This window comes from Balaenoptera borealis (assembly GCF_965194805.1).
Source record: "Balaenoptera borealis genome assembly, chromosome: X".
NCBI lineage: Eukaryota > Metazoa > Chordata > Mammalia > Artiodactyla > Balaenopteridae > Balaenoptera > Balaenoptera borealis.
Genome location: NC_138881.1, coordinates 32,264,718 through 32,285,104, shown reverse-complemented (window position 1 = coordinate 32,285,104; position 20,387 = coordinate 32,264,718). Strand labels below are relative to the sequence as shown.

General features: G+C 37.6%; 1 protein-coding gene across 1 annotated transcript in view; it reads right to left on the bottom strand.

Annotated features, from left to right (window-relative positions):
- Positions 1-20,387, bottom strand: part of CFAP47 (cilia and flagella associated protein 47) — a 431,032-nt gene that overhangs the window by 286,486 nt on the left and 124,159 nt on the right. Inside the window, 6 exon segments of the mRNA XM_082377789.1 lie at positions 2,555-2,582; positions 2,586-2,660; positions 2,664-2,729; positions 2,733-2,747; positions 18,950-19,078; positions 19,985-20,066. Of these exon segments, the coding sequence (XP_082233915.1) occupies positions 2,555-2,582; positions 2,586-2,660; positions 2,664-2,729; positions 2,733-2,747; positions 18,950-19,078; positions 19,985-20,066 (395 nt within the window).

The following is a 20,387-nucleotide window of genomic DNA, read 5'->3' as shown; positions in this document are numbered from 1 at the left end:
TCTACCCTGCACAACACCACTGCACCAAGCTGTAACCATGGTGAGACTTTACCAATGGAGAGGGATGAGTGGAGTAAGTGTCAATGTTGAGAAGTAAAAATCCGGGGCACTGAGTATGACTTTTTCTCAGCCCAAGTTAACCTAAGCAAAGCCCTTCAGAGAGCTTCTCCTCATGGACCGCCACAGTTATTAACCATGCAGACCTGTACTCAGGTACATACTGAACACGGAAAGTGCCTCTTTCTAACTCAACCATTCGACCTGATCCCTACATTGGTACTAGCAGGTACAAACTAGTAAGCTAATATACACTCAATTGTCTGAAATAGGGTAGAGAAATATATAAAACCTGAGTGTGCCCCTTTATTCACTCATTTTTTCATTCATTTATTTATTTACTCAAACAATATTTGATATCTGTTATTTTCCAGGCACTTTTCTGAGACTACAGCAGCAAACAACAAAACAGAATAGATTGTTCCTGTTAAGAAGCTCACATTCTACAGGAGAAGGCAGGGTATAAATATGACTGGGGATCAACACTATTGAGAAAAATAAGCAAGAAAGAGAAGGACTGAAGGATGTACTAATTTAGAGAGGGTACTGGGAAAGCTTCTCAGATAATGTGATATTTGAGCAGGGTCTTGAGTGAAGTGGGAAAATGAATCGTGAAGATATCCAAGAAAATGAAGCTCCAAGCAGAGGGAACAGGAAGTGCAAGGGCTTTGCAAAGGCATGAGACACAGTGTTTTAAAAAGCAGAAAATAGGCCAGTGCCCATAATGCATTATTCTAAAAAATGCAGCAAACTCTGTGAAAACAACTTGTGTACATCATTTTGTTGGTAAAAAATAGAACCATAATAATTTTACAACAAAAGAACATATTCATTTCTAATATATGTACATATTGTATAACACTCTGGTTAAAGTGTTATTCCTCAGTAATCAAACTACTTATTAACACCTTGTTTTACATCTTTGAATGGGCCAAATACATGTTTATAAGATTTGAATCTTATTAAATTGCAGCTTCAAGGCAAATTGCTTGATATTATCAGCATGTCAATTAGAAGGTAATAAAATATTCCATGTTTACTGTTCTCTAATACCAATATATCAATATATGTCTTTCAATCTTGATGTCACTATGTTTGCTAAACTAATGCCTTTAAGTTAGGAGCAACTGTAATTCAAAGTCTCATTTTAAATCATACTTTTAATCTTCCCATTACTTCTAAAGTTTAGATTAAACTCTGAGGGTTCTGTATAAAAAATAAAACATAACCCACTCTGAACATGACAGGTTTGTATGTACTTGGAAGAGGGTAGCTGAATGGAAGCCAAAGAAACAACCAACGTGCACATGTCCTCTTCTCAATACAAGCAATGCTTATGATGAAGAAAAAAATGCACAGCTATACTAGCCAATTGGAATTATTTCAAAGAATGTAAGGCTCTCAGGGTAGAAATTTATAAAGCCTCATTCCTCAATGACAGAACCAGGGAGTGCCCTCCTGAACACTGGAGCAGGTCTATCTATGATCACCCGCTTGTCTTGGTCTTGGTATATGGACTTAATATGACCTACCCCCTCAAAATTCACACTTAGTGATTACCAACATGACTGTCACAATGACATGTAAGGTGTTTTCTAGTTAATTTTCACTTGGTCTCAACTAATTATGTACAAGGTTTCAGCAGTGTCACCTAAATTTAGTACTTTATAAAGCTGAAAATGCCAGCAGCGTTAAGGCTATCTTTCATTTGTAGAGCATCTCTACTTAATTTTTACCATTTATTCTTCAAAATAAATTGAAGAAGCATCTTTTAATATTTCCGTTTTACATGTATTGGGGCCCAGGGCAGGCTGCCCCAAAATGTGCCTCAATGGCATATTGATTATTTTGAATTCAAGTTACTTACGAAACAGCCAATGCAAGAGGGACACTTTGACCCTCCTCTTTGTGTCCCTGAAAGTAGGAGATGAATCTATCACGTGAAAGGTGCACTCCCTGCATCTGAAGGCAGAAGGACACCCTTATCACCAGAGACAGGGAATTCGGGCAGAGATACCTGTATAAACAAAACATTACTTCTTTAACTGACTACCCCAAGCCCAAACTCTGCTTAGATTCTTCACTAATGAAGCACCCAAAGCCTAAGTTTCTTTGTCCTGCCAATTCATCACCAATTTCTCTGTTTAAAAAGTATAAAAGCTGCCTGCTTTGGCCACTTCTTAGGTCCAATTTTTAATGGGACCTCCATACGCATGAATTAAAATGTGTTTCTTTTTCTCCTGTTAATCTGTCTTGTGTTAATTTTATTATTAGTCCAGCCACAAGAATTCAAGACAGGTAGAGGGGGAAATTTCCCCCTCCCTGACACATGTAAGGAAACTGATCTTGAAAATGTTATAGGACATCCTATTTGTAGAACAGAGTAAATGCTGTAGTCAGGTCTAGAATCTATGGATTCTGTGTTTGGTTCTGTGGTTCCTTCTATATTGTCAGACTACAATTTGTGATAATTTATTTAAAGAAAAAAATTTCTCACCTTTGGGACAGTTTTTCCAAATAACATGTCAGCTGTTCTCATAATTTGTGTTCATCCAACTAAGCAGAATCCTTTCAGGATTAGAATACATGTTGCTGGATGCAAATCAAGGATTGACTTTTGGTGAATTTTGCACATGTACAGGGGGCAGATTATTGATGCTATGTGGTACAACTCAGTATAGTACCAGAGCCTAAAATTTGGGTAAGAGAGAGAGAAAGAAATGTTACTAGACCTGAATGGCAAAATAAAAACTAGTATTTAAAGAGTCAATACTACCAAGCAAAGAGTAAATACACACCACCAAGCAATTCTCTGGCACCAGCTAGATGTCCTACAATTCAACTCAATTCTGATACTATCTACACAGAGGTTGTATCAGAGTCCACAGGTTAAGAGCTCTGTCCCACAAGACTGTCCTCCACTTCAGATGTCAATCACAAGCCCAGGTTGCTACCTGTGCTTCTGACCAATGGGCTATCTGTTGGAGGTTCCAATGACCCCTTCCTTGGGTTCAATTAATTTGTTAGAACAGCTCACAGAACTCAGGAAACCCTTTTACTCATTAGATTACTGGTTTATTACAAAGGAAATTAAAAGATAGGAATTAACAGCCAGATGAAGAGATACATAGGGTGAGGTCCTGAACAAAGGAGCTTCTCTCCTCGTGGAGTTTGGGACCCAGCACGGTGGCTTGTGGAAGCATTCTGGTTGGATGGTTTCTGAACCCCCCTCCTTTGGGGTTTTATGGGGGGCTTCATTACACAGGAATGATTAATTAAATAATTAGACATTGGGGACTGATTCAACCTCCAGCTCCTATTCCCTCCCTGGAAATCAGGACATGGGAGTGAAAGTTCCCAATGCTCTACTCTTGGTTGGTTCCCCTGGCAACCAGCTCCCATCCTTAGGTGCTCTCCAAAAGTCACTTCATTAACGTAAACCTAGTTGTGGTGGAAAGGTGCTTCTTATGAATAACAAGATATCCATTTCAACTTTATGGCTCTGAAGGGATTTCAGGAACTGAGGACAAAACACCAAATATTATAACAAAAGATGCTCCCATTGCTCTTATCACTCAGGAAATCCCAAGGGTTTTGGGAGCTATAAGCCAGGAACCATGGATGAAGACCAAATATGTATGAGAAATATACATATTTGGACCAAATATATATGAGAAATATATATATTTGGACCAAATATATATGAGAAATATATATATTTGGACCAAATATATATGAGAAATATATATATTTGGTCAGACCAAATATATTTCTTATAAATCATAATATTGCATTACCTAATTAAAAAATTAACTGATTGGAGGACAATTTTTTTCAAGTGCCATTTCATTAAAAACACAAGGATTGGGGCTTCCCTGGTGGTGCAGTGGTTGAGAATCTGCCTGCCAATGCAGGGGACACGGGTTCGAGCCCTGGTCTGGGAAGATCCCACATGCCGCGGAGCAACTAGGCCCGTGAGCCACAACTACTGAGCCTGCGCGTCTGGAGCCTGTGCTCCGCGACAAGAGAGGCCGCGATAGTGAGAGGCCCGCGCACCGCGATGAAGAGTGGCCCCCACTTGCCACAGCTAGAGAAAGCCCTCGCACAGAAACGAAGACCCAACACAGCCAAAAATAAATTAATTAATTAATTAATTTAAAAAAACAAAAAAAAAACACAAGGATTTGAAATTCCTTTCTCATTTCTTTGCCAGCTTATATAACTTATAAAAGTAAAATTTAGAAAATCAAAGAATAAGTTATCAAGTCACAACTGATTGTGATAATGATATTTTTTTAAGACAACAAAAATGTATACAATTTTGAAATTTGGCATGTTTGTATCCTATATCATAAAATTTGGTGTCTTTACATCATAGCACCATTCACTACATATACACCACATGTTTGATCATGAAGCTACGCATCTGAGTTTAAAAATAATTAAGCAATATTAAGATCAAGTAAAGAAACCAGTGTCTGATCAGTAGTGTAATATAGCAATGAGCTACTCAAAAGTGCTGCTCTACTAGCGAGGTAGTAGATCACAAGCTGTTCATCCCACCCAGAACCTACATATATACAGCAAGACTTTCTCAATGAAGGAGTCAGAGCATTTGGTTTACATTACTGTACAAACTCAGCTCCTTGGTTCATCCCAAACCTGTAATAGACAGGCATGGGTGTGAAGACCACAATCTGAGCGATATGCTTTAGTGATACTGTCGGTAGCCTGACCATATCTCTCCAGCATTCACCTCTCATTCGGAAAGCTACTCACCTACTTACTTTGTAGGTAAAGACCTACAAATCTCTGCTGGAGGGCTTTTTCTCTGGCACATGGGAGCACACTCAGCCAGGAGTGCCAGAAGATTAATGACCCTTGAAGCAGCCCCCTACCAAGAATGGTCAGGGAACTGGTAGATAAATACTCCAGCTTCCTCATCACTCAGTTGGGATGACTCTGAGATTTATTATTCAGTGCTCCTACAGATCCCCTGTGGAACTGAGCCTCAGTTGCCCACAGTGGAACCTGTTTGAAACCACATCTGTTATCAGCCTTCCTCACGTTCTCTGATTCAACTCCCTACTCTAATACCCATGCTTTTTAGGATCCCCTCTGAAATAAACTACTTGGACTCAAACCTTGTCTCCGAGCCTGCTTCTAGGAGAATGCAGTCTAAGACAAGTATTGGTACTTTCCTAGTCAAGTATACGTTAATTCTAACTTTAGAAAAAGTGCTCATTTCTTTACATATAACATATCTACACTATGTAGTGTCTTAAATGGCTACAGTTTAAAAAGTATTAAAATATCTACAAGAGTGCCAGAACTATTCTTAACTCTGCCACAATGAGAACTATTTTAAAATTCCATCAAAAAATCCATGTCTGAATTCTGAATAATTATCTGGCATATGTCTAGTAAGAATAGTCATTCAAAAATGTGATTTGCATCATTTAAGCATTTTTGACAGAAGTGTAACAAAACTTCTTTCCTCCTTCTTTCCGGTAGTTATGCGACTTAGGGTTCCTAGGCTTCAAATGACATATTCTGTAACAATGCAATTAAAAGCCTTTGAAAAGAACCTTTTCCCCTTCTCAGGGATTACCAAATGACCAAACACCTGAGAACAGCTGAGATAAATGTTTGAGGCTAATAACCTGAACTGGCTCAGGATTCATCTGTCATCTCTTACCTCCACTCTGCAAATGAGACAAGATCTACAAGTGACCCCGGACTACAAATATGGATTTAATGATGGACCCACACAGAGGATGCGTGTGATCTTTACCACAAGAAGAGCCACCACCCTGAGTACTTAGCTCTACAGCAGCGCTTCTCCAACTATCGGCAGTGAAAGACCCGTTAGTTTTTACTCTGCCACAAAACACTAATTTTGTCAAATACTCTAAAAATAAATTCCTAGACAAATGAAATACAGAATAGAACATACAAAATATAAGACCCCATCACAAGCAAACCCAAATCCACTATGTGTAAGAAGTGTTACTATTTTTTGCTTAACATTCAATCCACACGAAGTATTTGAAAGACTCGAAACAACAATGACAAAACTGCTAATAGTATATCTTTTGGGTCAACACCCAATTTCAGCATGTGGAGGGGGCAGAGCTTCCCCACAGAAATGAGCAATTCTCAGACACCAGCAGGGCATCCTACAATTTAATGTAAAACTGACACTATCTACCAGAAGACATCATCACATTCTACAGGTTAAGGACTCAGTCCTGCAAGACTACTCCTCCCTCAATTCAAATACCAACTGCAAGCCCAGGCTATTACCTTTGTTTCTGACCTTCCAGCTACCCGCTGGAGGTTCCAATGACACCCTCCTTGGTAACTCAATTCATATGCCAGCTGAAAGTCTAGGTTGCTATAATTCTGACAAACTAGCTATAAATCAGAGGTTCCCACGACCCCCTCCTTGAGTTCAATTAATTTGCTAGAGAGCCTCACAGAACTCAGAGAAACATTTTACTTATTAGATCATGAGTTTATTATAAAAGGATATGATGCAGGAACAGCCAGATGGAAGAGATGCTTAGGGCAAGGTATGTGGGAAAGGGTGAGGAGCTTCTATGCCCCTCTGGGCTCTCCACTCTCCCCACATCTCCACGTGTTCACCAACCCAGAAGCTCTCTGAACCCTGTTTGTTTGGGGTGTTTATGGAGGCTTCATTACATAGTCATGATTGATTAAATCACTGGCCATTGAAATAAATCAACGGACAAAGGCTTAATCTCCAAAGTATATAAACAGCTCATGCAGCTCAATATTAAAAAAACAACCCAATCCAAAAAGGGGCAGAAGACCTAAATAGACATTTCTCCAAAGAAGACATACAGATGGCCACGAAGCACATGAAAAGCTGATCAACATCACTAATTATTAGAGAAATGCAAATCAAAACTTCAGTGAGGTATCACTTCACACTGGTTAGAATGGGCATCATCAGAAAATCTACAAACAACAAATGCTGGAGAGGGTGTGGAGAAAAGGGAACCCTCTTGCACTGTTGGTGGGAGTGTAAATTGATACAGCCACTATGGAGAACAGTATGGAGGTCCCTTAAAAAACTAAAAATAGAACTACCATATGACCCAGCCATCACACTACTGGGCATATACCCTGAGAAAACCATAATTCAAAAAGACACATGCATCCCAATGTTCACTGCAGCACTATTTACAATAGCCAGGTCATGGAAGCAACCTAAATGCCCATCAACAGACAAATGGATAAGGAAGATGTGGTACATATATACAATGGAATATTACTCAGCCATAAAAAGGAACGAAATTGGGTCATTTGTAGAGACGTGGATGGACCTAGAGACTGTCATACAGAATGAAGTAAGTCAGAAAGAGAAAAACAAATATCGTATGTTAACACATATATGTGGAATCTAGAAAAAATGGTACAGATGAACCGGTTTGCAAGGCAGAACTAGAGACACAGATGTAGAAAACAAACGTATGAATTGGGAGATTGTGATTGACATATATACACTAATATGTATAAAATAGATAACTAATAAGAACTGCTATATAAAAAAATAAAATAAAATTTAAAAAGAAAAAAAAAAATCATTGACCATTGGCAAATGATTTAACCTCCAGCTCCTCTTTCCTCCTAGGAGGTCAGGAGGTGGGATGAAAGTTCCAACCCTCTAATCACATGGATAGTTCCTCTGGTGACCAGCCCCCACCTTTAGGTGATCTAGAGGCTTTCCAAAAGTCACCTCATTAACATAACAAAAACACCTTCACCACTCTCCTCACTTAAGAAATTCCCAGGGTTTTAGGAGCTCTGTGCCAGAAATGGCAATGAAGACCAAATCTATATTTCTTATTACAAATCACAATATCACAGTATTGTAACATGGACGAGCCAATTTTGACTCCATGTTGAATCTGTTTCTTTGACTTTAGCCTTTGCTTTTCATTGCTTTTGTTATTATAATCATACATAATGGCCTGTCTCAGGGAATCCTACCCACCTGTGAATGGCTGAAGAAATTAACACATCCCCTCTCAGAGGCTGGCCATTCCAGGAGATGTTTTGCAAGACTGATGGTCCTTTTTACTTTACTTCCTCCCCCCTCTCCCTCTCTATTCTGCCTTTTTACTTTACTTCCCTCTCTGATTCTATAAAAGAAACTGGCATCCAGACACCCTGTAAGATGGTAATTTTGAGACATCAGTCCGCCATCTTCTCAGTCTGCCGGCTTTCCAAATAAAGTCGTATTCCTTGCCTCAACACCTCATCTCCGATTTATTGGCCTATCGTGCGGTAAACAGAGCGAGCTTGGACTCGGTAACATTCTTTCATTACATATATTGAGTGCTATCCAACCACTGTCATATGCACTTCTAGTTCCACATGACTTTCACTATTACATGTGACTTAATGTTTTTCAATGACAGATTTTTTTAATTATGTGTTATTTTAATCTATTTTGCCAATTGACATAGAGATGACAATTTTCATCTTTTCATTGTCCATAAAAAAATCTCTGCATTTTCTTAGATTATTCAGATAGTTTGATTTGTTCTGAAGAATCATCTCGAATCAGCCTACATTGATCAGAAGGAAAGAATCAATAGCCAGTTTATGATGATTATTTTAGATTTAGAGATGCCTGATGGTTAACACTTGGTTGGAGTCTCTTTACTCCATTAACTCCAGGAACTTATAGGAGTATGCCAGATCCGAGTTAATTGAGAATCCAATTGAGGATTGGTGTACTGGACCAAGCACCCAGACATCATTTTCAAGACTTTGTATCAGTTAATGAATGATTAGTCATGACGGGGAACAGAATACAGTCACCCCAAGATGTGCCAATTTTGCATGTGGATTGTTTTGACTGAAAGCAACTGAGACCCAGCAAACTCAGGAAAAACTTTTTACCTCTCCCTTAACTGCCTAAAAGAATTTCGATAGGGAGCCTATACATTTGCTTACCAAACATTTGCTCTTCCCATCTTCCTGTGAATTGTCTTCCCCCACTTTGAAGCCCCAGACCCCTACCCCCTTATTCTTAGTTCAGGATGGAATATAAGCCTCAACTTTCTGACTGTCTCATATTTTCATGGGGCTTCTGTATGTATGTAACTTGTTTCTCCTGTTTGTCTTACATCAATGTAATTATTGGACCAGCTAAAGAACCTAGAAGGGAAGAAGGGAAATGTTTTCCATCCCTAAACTCATCACCCTGAGTGTGCTGCATGACTAGAAAATGGAAAGAACCTCAGACTGAAGGCTTCCCTGAATTGAAATGGTCCATGGCCACTAGGGCTCCATCTTTGTGTACATTTCTGATTTGAGTGTGGAGTGAGTGGGACACTAGAAGTGACGATATGAGTGATAAGCCCTCCAACTTTGCTGTTACTGTGCATTCTCTTTTTTACTTATCTTGTACACTTCCTTAAAGCTAAGTTAACATGTTGCTATGTGAAGTCCAGTGTATTTTCCACTTTTGATTGTCAAACCAAACCCAAGGCCATGCTGCTGGTGAAGCAGAGTAGGCCCTATATGACTGACTATGCAAAAGATAACACTTCCAATATATTTTTGCCTATGGACCGGGATACGTTAGGCATTAGCGATCAGTTAGCAATGAGCTGAGTCTTCCCATAATCTTTGTGATCAACAGAGGGAAATTTTCTTGAAGGATTTAAAGAACTTGAGCATCCTTAAGTATGTCTGTAAAGTAGATTTTAAAAAATCATATCTACTATGGATTTTTATTGTGCTGCAATAAAGATGAAAATCAGAGCACATGCAGTAAATAACTCACTATCCAAATCTCAGCTACCTCTGAAAACCTCATGCAGGCAAGCCAGCAAGCACATAATACATATGTAAATATTCTGAGCTACAATCTGTGAAGTCTCAAAGTCTATAAGTTAATTTTTTTCCACTTAATTTATAAAAACCTGTTTGTGTACTTTAAGGCAGTGCCTATTTGCTTTTATTTTATAGAAAAAAAAGTAAACTTGAATATCTGGTTTCTTAGGCCACAAAAAAGTTACAAGTACTAGGAAAAGGAACTTGTGTAAGCAGATGCATTGATAACAGTAATAAAAAGCAAGAGGATATAGTCATATGACATGTGAATAAAGAAACAAACTATTAAAAGCTAAAAAAATAATCCAAGGGCTTCCCTGGTGGTGCAATGGTTAAGAATCTGCCCGCCAATGCAGGGGACACAGGTTTGAGCCCTGGTCCAGGAAGATCCCACATGCCGCGGAGTAACTAAGCCCGTGTGCCACAACTACTGAGCCTGCGCTCTAGAGCCCGCGAGCCACAACTACTGAGCCTGAGTGCCACTACTACTGAAGCCCGTGCGCCTAGAGCCCGTGCTCCACAACGAGAAGCTACCACAATGAGAAGCCTGTGCACCACGACAAAGAGTAGCCCCCACTCACCGCAACTAGAGAAAGCCCGTGCACAGCAATGAAGACCCAACTCAGCCCCCCACCACAAAAAAATAATAATAATAATCCAAGCATCTCAGCACCATTTAGAGGAGAAATAGGCTTGTATACAGTCCTGTGGAGCACTATACTGGATACTGAGGTGATACAAATATTTCAACCATTTCAAACCATATTCTGTTTAAGAGGAAAGAAGGCCTATGTCTACTCCTTTATTCAATTATTACACACTGAGTACATAATACAAAGCCAGTTACTGTACTTAGAAATAGAAACATGGCAAAGGCAACAATGCAATCTCTAGTTAAAGTATATTTAGAAAGATATTTAATCCTAAATGGTTGAATTGCAAAATCTTTAAAAAAGGTAAAGTATAAAAAGTAGAATGAAAAAAAAAATGCTACCAAATTTAACTCCTTTTCCAAAGTTTCCAAGGAATAAGGCCTATCACACCTGCATTTGTCAGTGTTTCTTCCTGATCTAAAATTCAAGCTGTTATTCCACCAGGAAATGGTTCTTATATGTTTAGACCACGTTTAAAGAAAACAATATTTTTAAAATAAAGATTGGTCTCATAATGAATAAATAGAATAGAAATGAAGAAATGTGAAGTACTGACTCATTAAAAATAAAATGTAGATCATGACATGAGCTCAAATTTTAATTTTACTAATCTGTTACAATTTCACTGAATGTTCTAACCTGTGTACAAATTATTGTAGTAAATCTTAATTCAAAAATATATTTTGGGGCACAATTATTTTCAGTAGGAATCAGCAAGAATCAGATCAGATTTAACTTTTAGAAGTTTACATTTCCACTGATCAGATTGTTTAAGTGGAAGGGCAGAATAAACAATGTTTGAATACACCATAAATGCTTATCACCATAACGAAACTTATTACTGTCATTTAAGTCTAAATACTATCAAGATCACAAATGTGTTGTAAAGAAAATATAATTTAATTCCATAAGGTAAGAACTACAAAAAAGAAAACAATAATGTTTTTTTAAAAAAGAAAGGAAGAGAGAAAATTTTTTTTAAAAAGCATTCAAGTTTGTTCATCAACAGCCCCTATTAAAGAGGACAACAAAAGAAGAGACTCTGAGGAGAAGATGCAAGTTTCAGTTAAGACAGGAGGTGGAGAGAAAGCTCCAAGAAGAGACCCAGGCTACAGGGGAGCTTTCCGGTGGTAGAAGACACGGCATCGATCTGATCTCAGCTCTACAGCGGTGGACAGCATCATCCAGGGGGTCACTGCCAGGGCTTCCAGGAAACCTGAGAGGCACCTGTGCCTGAGTGAAAGATGAAGTCTGCAGGCCCAGAAAAATCCCCGTTTCCCTTGTCTTCTCACTCACATTATCCATGGTGGCTCCTGACTCCTTAATCATCTTTATCAAACCTCCTCCCCTCTCAGCCTACATGCTAGTTTTTCTCAGAAAATCCCTCATCTCTATGTCAAAGAGCAAAAGGATGACATCTTAATGAGAACACGTCAGTGTCCTACCACGTGTCTAAAAGTTCTTGCATTTGCACTCACTTTTCTTCCTTCTCTACAGCCACAATGGATGAGCGCTCCCTTCTCTTGTACTAGACACCAGCCTTTCTCATCTTCTTTGTTACTGTCCTACATCAGCTGTCTTCTTTAGCTTTAGGATCTTTAACTTCTCCCTCCGACCAGTTCCTTTTCAGCCATATCAAAACATGCTCACTATACTCAGCTTTTAGAGAGTTCTCCCAAAATTGGATTCTCCTTGATTCTTCTGTTCCCTCTACCAGTTACAATTCTTGAAAGAGATTTCTACCCTCACTGTCTCCACTTTCATTTATTCCTTTTGTTCATCAAACCAAGGCACACCTAATGACCTTCCCTAACTCATCACTACCACCATGCCCTGAAAGTCTTTTGGCATCTTTGCTGTCCAATAACAAAAGAGTTTTTTAATCATTATCTTAAGCAACCTCTCAATTTCAGCTGATGCTGTTAACCACATCCTCCCTCAAAGGCCCTCCTTCGTACTTGTTCATGATATCATAAAGTGTTACTGCCATCCTTTTGCCTATTTCAGGCTCATTTGCAGGATTCTCTTCCTTTTCTCTTTAAATAATGGGTTTCTTTGACACTGGGTTTCTAACCTATGCTGTCTTGTCTTTTCACTTTATAGCTGTGTTTATCCCAATTTTATCCTCTATAAACCACTAAATTTGCATTAAGAAACCACGCAGACCACCAATTTTCATAATTCAAAAAATAGGATTCGACACAATATTTAAAATACTTGTTAGTGGTAGTAATGAGAAAAACTATAGCTTCATATCAGTGAGATGAATGATATTGTTAAATCTCTATCAAGTTATATACATTTATCAAGATGATGAATATATTCAGCTCTGTATCACTTTATATATTCAGTAAGTTTCTTTTCTTACTCTGTTTCCACTAAATGAGAAAATCATAACTCATAATCATAAGTTAACAGAATGGGTGCCCATTTTGATTGTTATGGACAGTCAGGCCCAATATGAAATGAGAAAAAACAGAGATATTTTTCTTTAAAATCTACTTTCAAATACTAATCAAATGCTAAGGTGGTTGATGAGCATATCACACTCAAAAGCAGACGGTAAAAAAACTAAACTTGGAAAATAACATTAAAGCAAATAGTATAATACTCCTCAATAGCATTCATCTTGGGGAAGAGTTTCTTCAGCCTTCATTCCCAGGACCTGAATAAACTATACAGTGTCTTTGTGCAGATTAGAAAATGGCAGTCCCTCTGAGAGCATGATGTCCTGATGGTACCTGCATTTAAATTAAGAGCTCCCGCCCCCCATTTTGGTGAGACACAGCTTAGACCAGAGTCCCCAGTCTTAGAAAGCAGCATGTAGACTAGATTTCAGCACCCATTCATCAATTCAGCTGTACAGAAACTACACAATCATATTCAGTTTATCTGTCCTTTCAACAACTGGATACATTTTTTTCTCCAATAAATCTTTGGAAACGGTCAAACTCTTAATGCTTAGTGATTTGTACCACATCAAAAACCATGATATTCAAATCCTATAGGTATATGTGCAGTGTATCCAAGACATGGAAAGCATCATTTGATGCATCGTTTGAGCCAGCCACTTAAAATAATGGAAATGGTATATACAGAAAACATCAGTGCTATGAAAATATTATTTTTAATCTCACTCCTATTGGAAAAATGCATGAGAGTGACCATCCCTGCATAACTAGTACATCTCAACATTGGGAAGAAGGATGTTGAATTCACAGAGATCACAATAAACTTATATAATTCAGTAGCCTTACTTTGACAGTGTTTACAATTTTTTTCTATGTCTTTTACACTGAATTCAGAACAGAAGCATATTTTTAATCCCACATTTCCCTATGAATAAGGGTTCATTTGTGACACCTTTTCTTGTTGTGACCAATGGCTCATTCTCTATTAATATATACCACTGATGGATTTTCTCCACGTACCTTACAAATTAATCTTTAAATAACAAAGAATCACTCCTCATAAAGCATGGGCTTTCTCTGATAAAGAGAAGAAAATGTTATCATATACTTCTTTCATATACAGTCAACCCTCCATATACACTGGTTCCCCATTGTGGGTTCCACATCCCTGGATCCAACCAACCACAGATAGAAAACATTCAGAATTCCAAAAAGCAAAACTTGAATTTGCCCCACGCTGGCAACTATTTACAAAACATTTAAACTGTATTTACAACTATTTACAGAGCATTTATATTGTATTAGGTATGACAAATAACCTAGAGATGATTTTAAGTATATGGGAGATTTAAAGCATATGGGAGCATGTGCCTGGGTAATATGCAAATACCATGCCATTGTGTATAAAAGACTTGAGTATCCTAGCATTTGGTTTCTGTGGGGGGTCCTAGAACCAATCCCCGATACCCAGGGGCAACTATATAATTATTACAGATGTGCAAAGAGTTATTCATATGTTCCCTATACATGGTTAAATCCCAATAAACTGTGCGATACTTGCTATCTCATGTGAGAATAATCGTGTTTCCACACTGCATTCCAGGGACATTATGGGACATCCTACAAATCCATTTAATAAAAGAATTTCACCAATTATGCTTTCTCGCCAATCATATTTTATTGAAGCTCATTTAAAATATTCAGTAGAATTGATATCTTACCTCCTTTAGCAACAAATATTCCAATTTTATTATAGGGAGAATTTAAACTGGTATGGGGAAAATGTGTTTAATTAACCAGAAAGATTGTTGCTCTTTGTTTAAAAATATCAATATATTTGACAGAACTGTGCCACTATTAAAAAAAAAAAAAAAACCTTTCTGATAGACAATACACTGGGAACAAATGAATAAACAGTTTAATTAAAATTATTATTGAGATATTTATTTCTGATCATCTTTTTCTCTTCCAGATCCTTGTATAAAATTATCACATTCACTTCTTTCAGCACATACATATTCATCCTTTATATCCACATGAGAGCCCTATTTATAATTTACATTTAGAACAGCATTCTGAGTTTAAGTGTTTCTTTTACTGTTTTCACCTCCCTTATGTTTCAATCACCCATTTTTTTAGCCATCAATACATTTTTGTGAATTGGGAATATAATGAAAGAAAATAGCAACAATTAAACATGTAAATTTAACAAGCAAAAGTAACACAAATGACACAAAATCAAATTGGTTAAGACAAGCTATATCCTCTTATTAAAACTATTAGCAAAGAAGAACTGACAAAGGCATTCCTGAAATGCACGAATGACCTCTAGGAAAGAGACAATTAGAACCTAAAGGGATTTGTGTGAAAATCACAATCTTCTATTTCTAACTTGTAAAACTCATCTCAACAACACTGCTTGCTTTTTTTTTAAGTCAAATTGTCAATCCATTACTGATTTAGTAGAATGCCTAGAGCTACCCATGCTTTAGACACAATATATGGAGAAACACAGTTCTACAGGTGATCTATTGGGCAATCATCCATGCCTATGACTTTGTCACTGAATCAGTGAAGAATCTCAACCACGTGCTACCATTCAGATCAACCTCCTGACTATAGGATCAACCCACCTGGTAATCATACACAGCACCATGATACAGTAGGACCAAAATTAATTCATCATGCCCTCTTGCTGTGTCCCTTTGTCTTCCCCAAACAAAATCCTGTTATCATCCCTTGTCTTGTATTTCAGTGACTGGGATCAAATTCCACTCAGTCACCGGAGCAAGGAACCCATTGTGATCTTTGACTTCTCTGTCTCCTTCACCCCCATAAGATGTAGTCATTCACCAACTCCTACTGAGTTCTACTCCTAATATTTATGAAAACTGCCCCTTTCTCATCTTTCCTACTACCACAAGCATTCCCAGCACCAGCACTATTCACAATAGCCAAGACATGGAAACAACCTATATGTCCATCGACAGATGAATGGATAAAATGTGGTACATATATACAATGGAATACTACTCAGCCATAAAAAAGAATGAAATAATGCCATTTGCAGCAGCATGGATGGACCTAGAGATTATCATGCTAAGTGAAGAAAGTCAGACAAAAAGACAAATACTACATAATATTGCTTATATGTGGAATCTAAAAAAAAAAAAGAATGATATAAATGAACTTATATACAAAACAGAAATAGACCCACAGACATAGAAAACAAACCTGTGGTTACCAAGGGGGAAAGGGGAGGAAAGGGGGGGATAAATTAGGAGAATGGGATTAACATATACACACTACTATATATAAAATACATAACCAACAAGCACCTACTGTATAGCACAGGGAGCTATACTCAATATTTTGTAATAACTTATAAGGGAAAAGAATCTGAAAAAGAAAGAAAAAAATATATATATATATATTTATAAAACTGAATCACTTTGCTGTACACCTGAAACTAACATAACATTGTAAATCAATCCACAAACAGTTTCCACACCGTACCAGAGTGATTTCTCTAGAATGCAAAACTGATCATATCAACTTTGTGTTTAAAATCCTTCAGGACTTCTGTACTGACCTTGTGCTAAAATCCATAAAGTCCAGATGCCTTGGTTTGGCTTATGAAGTCAACCACGGTCTAATTTCTGACCGGGCTCATAGTCCACTCCTCTTACCCACAGCCATACTGTTTTTATTCCTCAGAACGTACAATGCTCTATCAAACCACAGGCACTTCCACACTGAATTCCCTTTATCTGGAAAAATGTTATTGCCCCACCCCCCCAATAAAACTCACCTACCACCTCCTTCACACAAATTGTACTGTCTTTCTCTCTAATCTATGCCCCACCTTGCCTGCCAAACCCTCCTCATTGCTCAGGGCTCATTTTAAATCTACCTTTTTCCTAGAAACCTTCTCCAAGACACAGGAAAGTTAGGTTCCTCTCTACGTCTGCTCATCCTTAGTTCTTTGGGCTTACCTTGTTGTAACATTTGTCATACTTCCCTGTAATTATATATATTTAGTTGCTTACATACTCCAGGACACAAAATCCTTGAAGAGACAGACTATATCAAGTTTACTTTTATACCCCCAGAACCTAGTATAGTACCTGGACCATAATAGTTGTTGAATAAATTCATTCAACAAATATTTGTTGAGCCACCTACTATGTAGCTGACACACTATTAAGTTCTGAGTTTACAAGTGATACTTGGTATCTAAATTCATAGACTTATAGGTTGGGGAAAATGGGTTAAATGAATGAGACATATACATGAAGGCATGCAGGAGCGCATAAGTGAATGGGTGAGTGAATGAAGCCCACAAACCAAGATTAGTACTAGCTTGTCCATAAACTAGGACATGTGAAGCTCTTCTGTTATGGAGGTGCTCCTCTTTATCAGTAGACAAAATTATATAGGAGGCAGCCTGGAGTTAAGAAAGAAAAGAAGAAAATTGTCTTTTCCCAAATCTAAGTTTGGGTGAGAGTCACAAATTCCCCCATACATTCTTCTGGGAATTACTAAAAATATACAGGATTTCTCCTCTTGACATCCAGCAAGAAAGACAGGGCAGGTTACTGGGAAAAGGTAGAGAGGGGGAGTAACTGGGAATCAAGCCGCAGAAGGACCTCGCCAGAGGGTAGGCTTGGGTGGCTGGCTGCAGTGGAGGATTTAGAGTGCCAGAGGGCAGCAAGAGGGACCTGGGCTCCTGGGCCCCAGCGGAGAACAACAAGGAAGAAATAAGCTTTACCTACATCAGATGGTTTTATATGGCCGAAATCAGGTGATCTTGGAAGAAAGTATGTATGCATGTGAACCTTTGTACCCACATTTCTAAACTGGGGATATTACTGGTTGTGAAGACTAAACAAGATCACATTTAAAAAGCATTTTGTGACAAAAGTCTTACGTATATTACTCACTATTTAGATTTTCATTTTATCCTTTCCTTTGAGTGACTAATTGCTGCTTCTATTTGACTTCTTCCTTCTTTCAACTCCCTACCCTACAGCTCACCCTGTCTGTGGTTGTAATCTATGAGGACAGAGCAAAAGCCTCTACTGGTCTTAGTGGGCAAGATCCACAGCGCCATATTTGGAAACCTAGGGAATGATTTCAAAGACTGAAACCAGGACTTGTTTAAGCAATAAAGATATAGGGTGTGAAGGTGCAATTTATGCTACGTTAATCTACCCAAATATGGAACTTAACATGAAGCAAACTGGAGGATCTCATCAACACCTAGTCTCACCTATAGTTGTATGATTCCTAGTAAATATCTCTCCAGGATAACTTTATAGCAAGAGTCTACTAAGCATTAGAGGTAGAGACCATAATTTTCACCAACATCTATTCTTTCTTTATTTATTTTTTGGCCACGCCACGCAGCATGTGGGATCTTAGTTCCCCGACCAGGGATCGAACCTGCACTCCTTGCATTGGAAGCGCAGAGTCTTAACCACTGGGTCGCCAGGGAAGTCCCCCAACATCTATTCTTTAATCCTTCCTTTTATGTACCAGAATATGTCTGTACCTACCAATTTTAGAGACTACATTTCTCAACTTCCCTTGAAGCTAGGTGCAGTCACATGACTAAATTTTGCCCAATGGAAGGTGAAATGGAAATGATGTATTTTTCAGATGACATCCTTAAAAGGTATTTACTTGTCTTCTACTCTTTAACCTGCTCTTCCCTGTTCTGAGAAACTGATCCAGAAATGAAAGTCCAATACTGAGGATGGAAGAGACACCCACTATTTCTAAACCACTTCTCCACAATTCCATGAGAAAGAAAAATAATATTTCTATCTTATTTGGGCCACTGTGCTTTTTAATCTTTTATAGAAGCACTACCTATACCTTAACTACTACACTATTCATATAAATCAACCCAAAAAAACCCCTAGCAGTGAACAAAAGTGGAAAAGTTACCTGGTATGTCTGAAGGAATACATCTGTCCATGCCCATTTACTCCAGGCTTCAAACTTTGTAATATCTATAACAATAGAATGCTTTTCCTTAGGTATATTGGAAAACTTGGGCAAGGTATTAGTGGAAGACTATAAGAAATAAAATATCACAACGTTAATTACAATGCAAGGCAAATGTAAGTACAAAGTTTTAACTACTTAGTTAGCATACAATTTTTTTCTTTTCAAAACCTTTACATGTCTTTTTTTCCCACTCATCCAGATCTCTAATTCCCCATGTGCCAGTAATAGAAACTATCAACACAGGTAACTTTCTGGAACTCATAGCCCCTATTTCAGGTTGTAGATTTATTCAAACAATGTACCTACTAGCTCACTCTGTGGCAGAAGTGGTAGAATGAGATGCAAAATTATTCTGAATTCTGAAACCCCAAAAGAGCCACACCCTTTGGATGAAGCCACAGGAACTCAGCAGACTGCCAAAGAACAGGCCCCTGGCTCTTCTACTAATGTCATGTGGTGACTATAGTTAACAGTGCCACAACTAAAGGAGCGTTGCCTCAAAGCCTACAGGCTTCTCAAGATAATTCCTCTTCTCAATAGGTTTTCATAAAATGAATTGTATAATTTGAAAAAAAAATGAATATCTTGTTTAATTTCTCCCTATTCTTCTCTAAAACTAAAGAAAGGAAGTGGCAAGTGGCAGGGAAAATAAACCAGTATTTTCTTTGAAAGATATATAGTCTAAGGATGTATTTTAAGAAAAAATTTAAATAAGCACAGATCATTCTTTATTTCTAAATCCCTTAAAAGAAGCAATTACCTGTATATTTAAGGAAACCATGTAATCATTTCTGCATGGGAACTCCACAGAGATTTTTAGACAAATACAAATATATACTGTCCAGAGAGGCATAATCCTTAGGATATTTCATAAATAAAAAATCAAAGATTCTAAAATAAAATCTAACAAAGACCAAAAACCAGTAAATTCAATAACAGTGCAGATTTTTCCAAGAAATTAAATTCCCTTACTGTAATTTCAATCCACTTCTTATAATCTTCTGGTTCAAGCAGAAATTCTGGCAGTACATGAGAAATACATGCTCCTTGAGCACTAAAAGAAAAAAAGAAAAAAACATATTATTATAGCATAATATGATCGATCTATTACTTGCATTTGAACTTCGATAAAATTATTTCAATGTCATAGTTTATATATGTATTGAATTTTAATTTTCAAATTTAAAATTTATACAATTAATTTAAAACTTTCCTTAACAATGAAATGTGCATATAATGTTTCCTTTGGAGGATTAATAATGAGAAAGAACTTACTAAGTGCCTATAACCATACACATCTACCTTTACATGTTAATGGGACACAGACAGTTATATGACTTGGACCCTATTGTCAAGACCATTTATTGTTGTTATA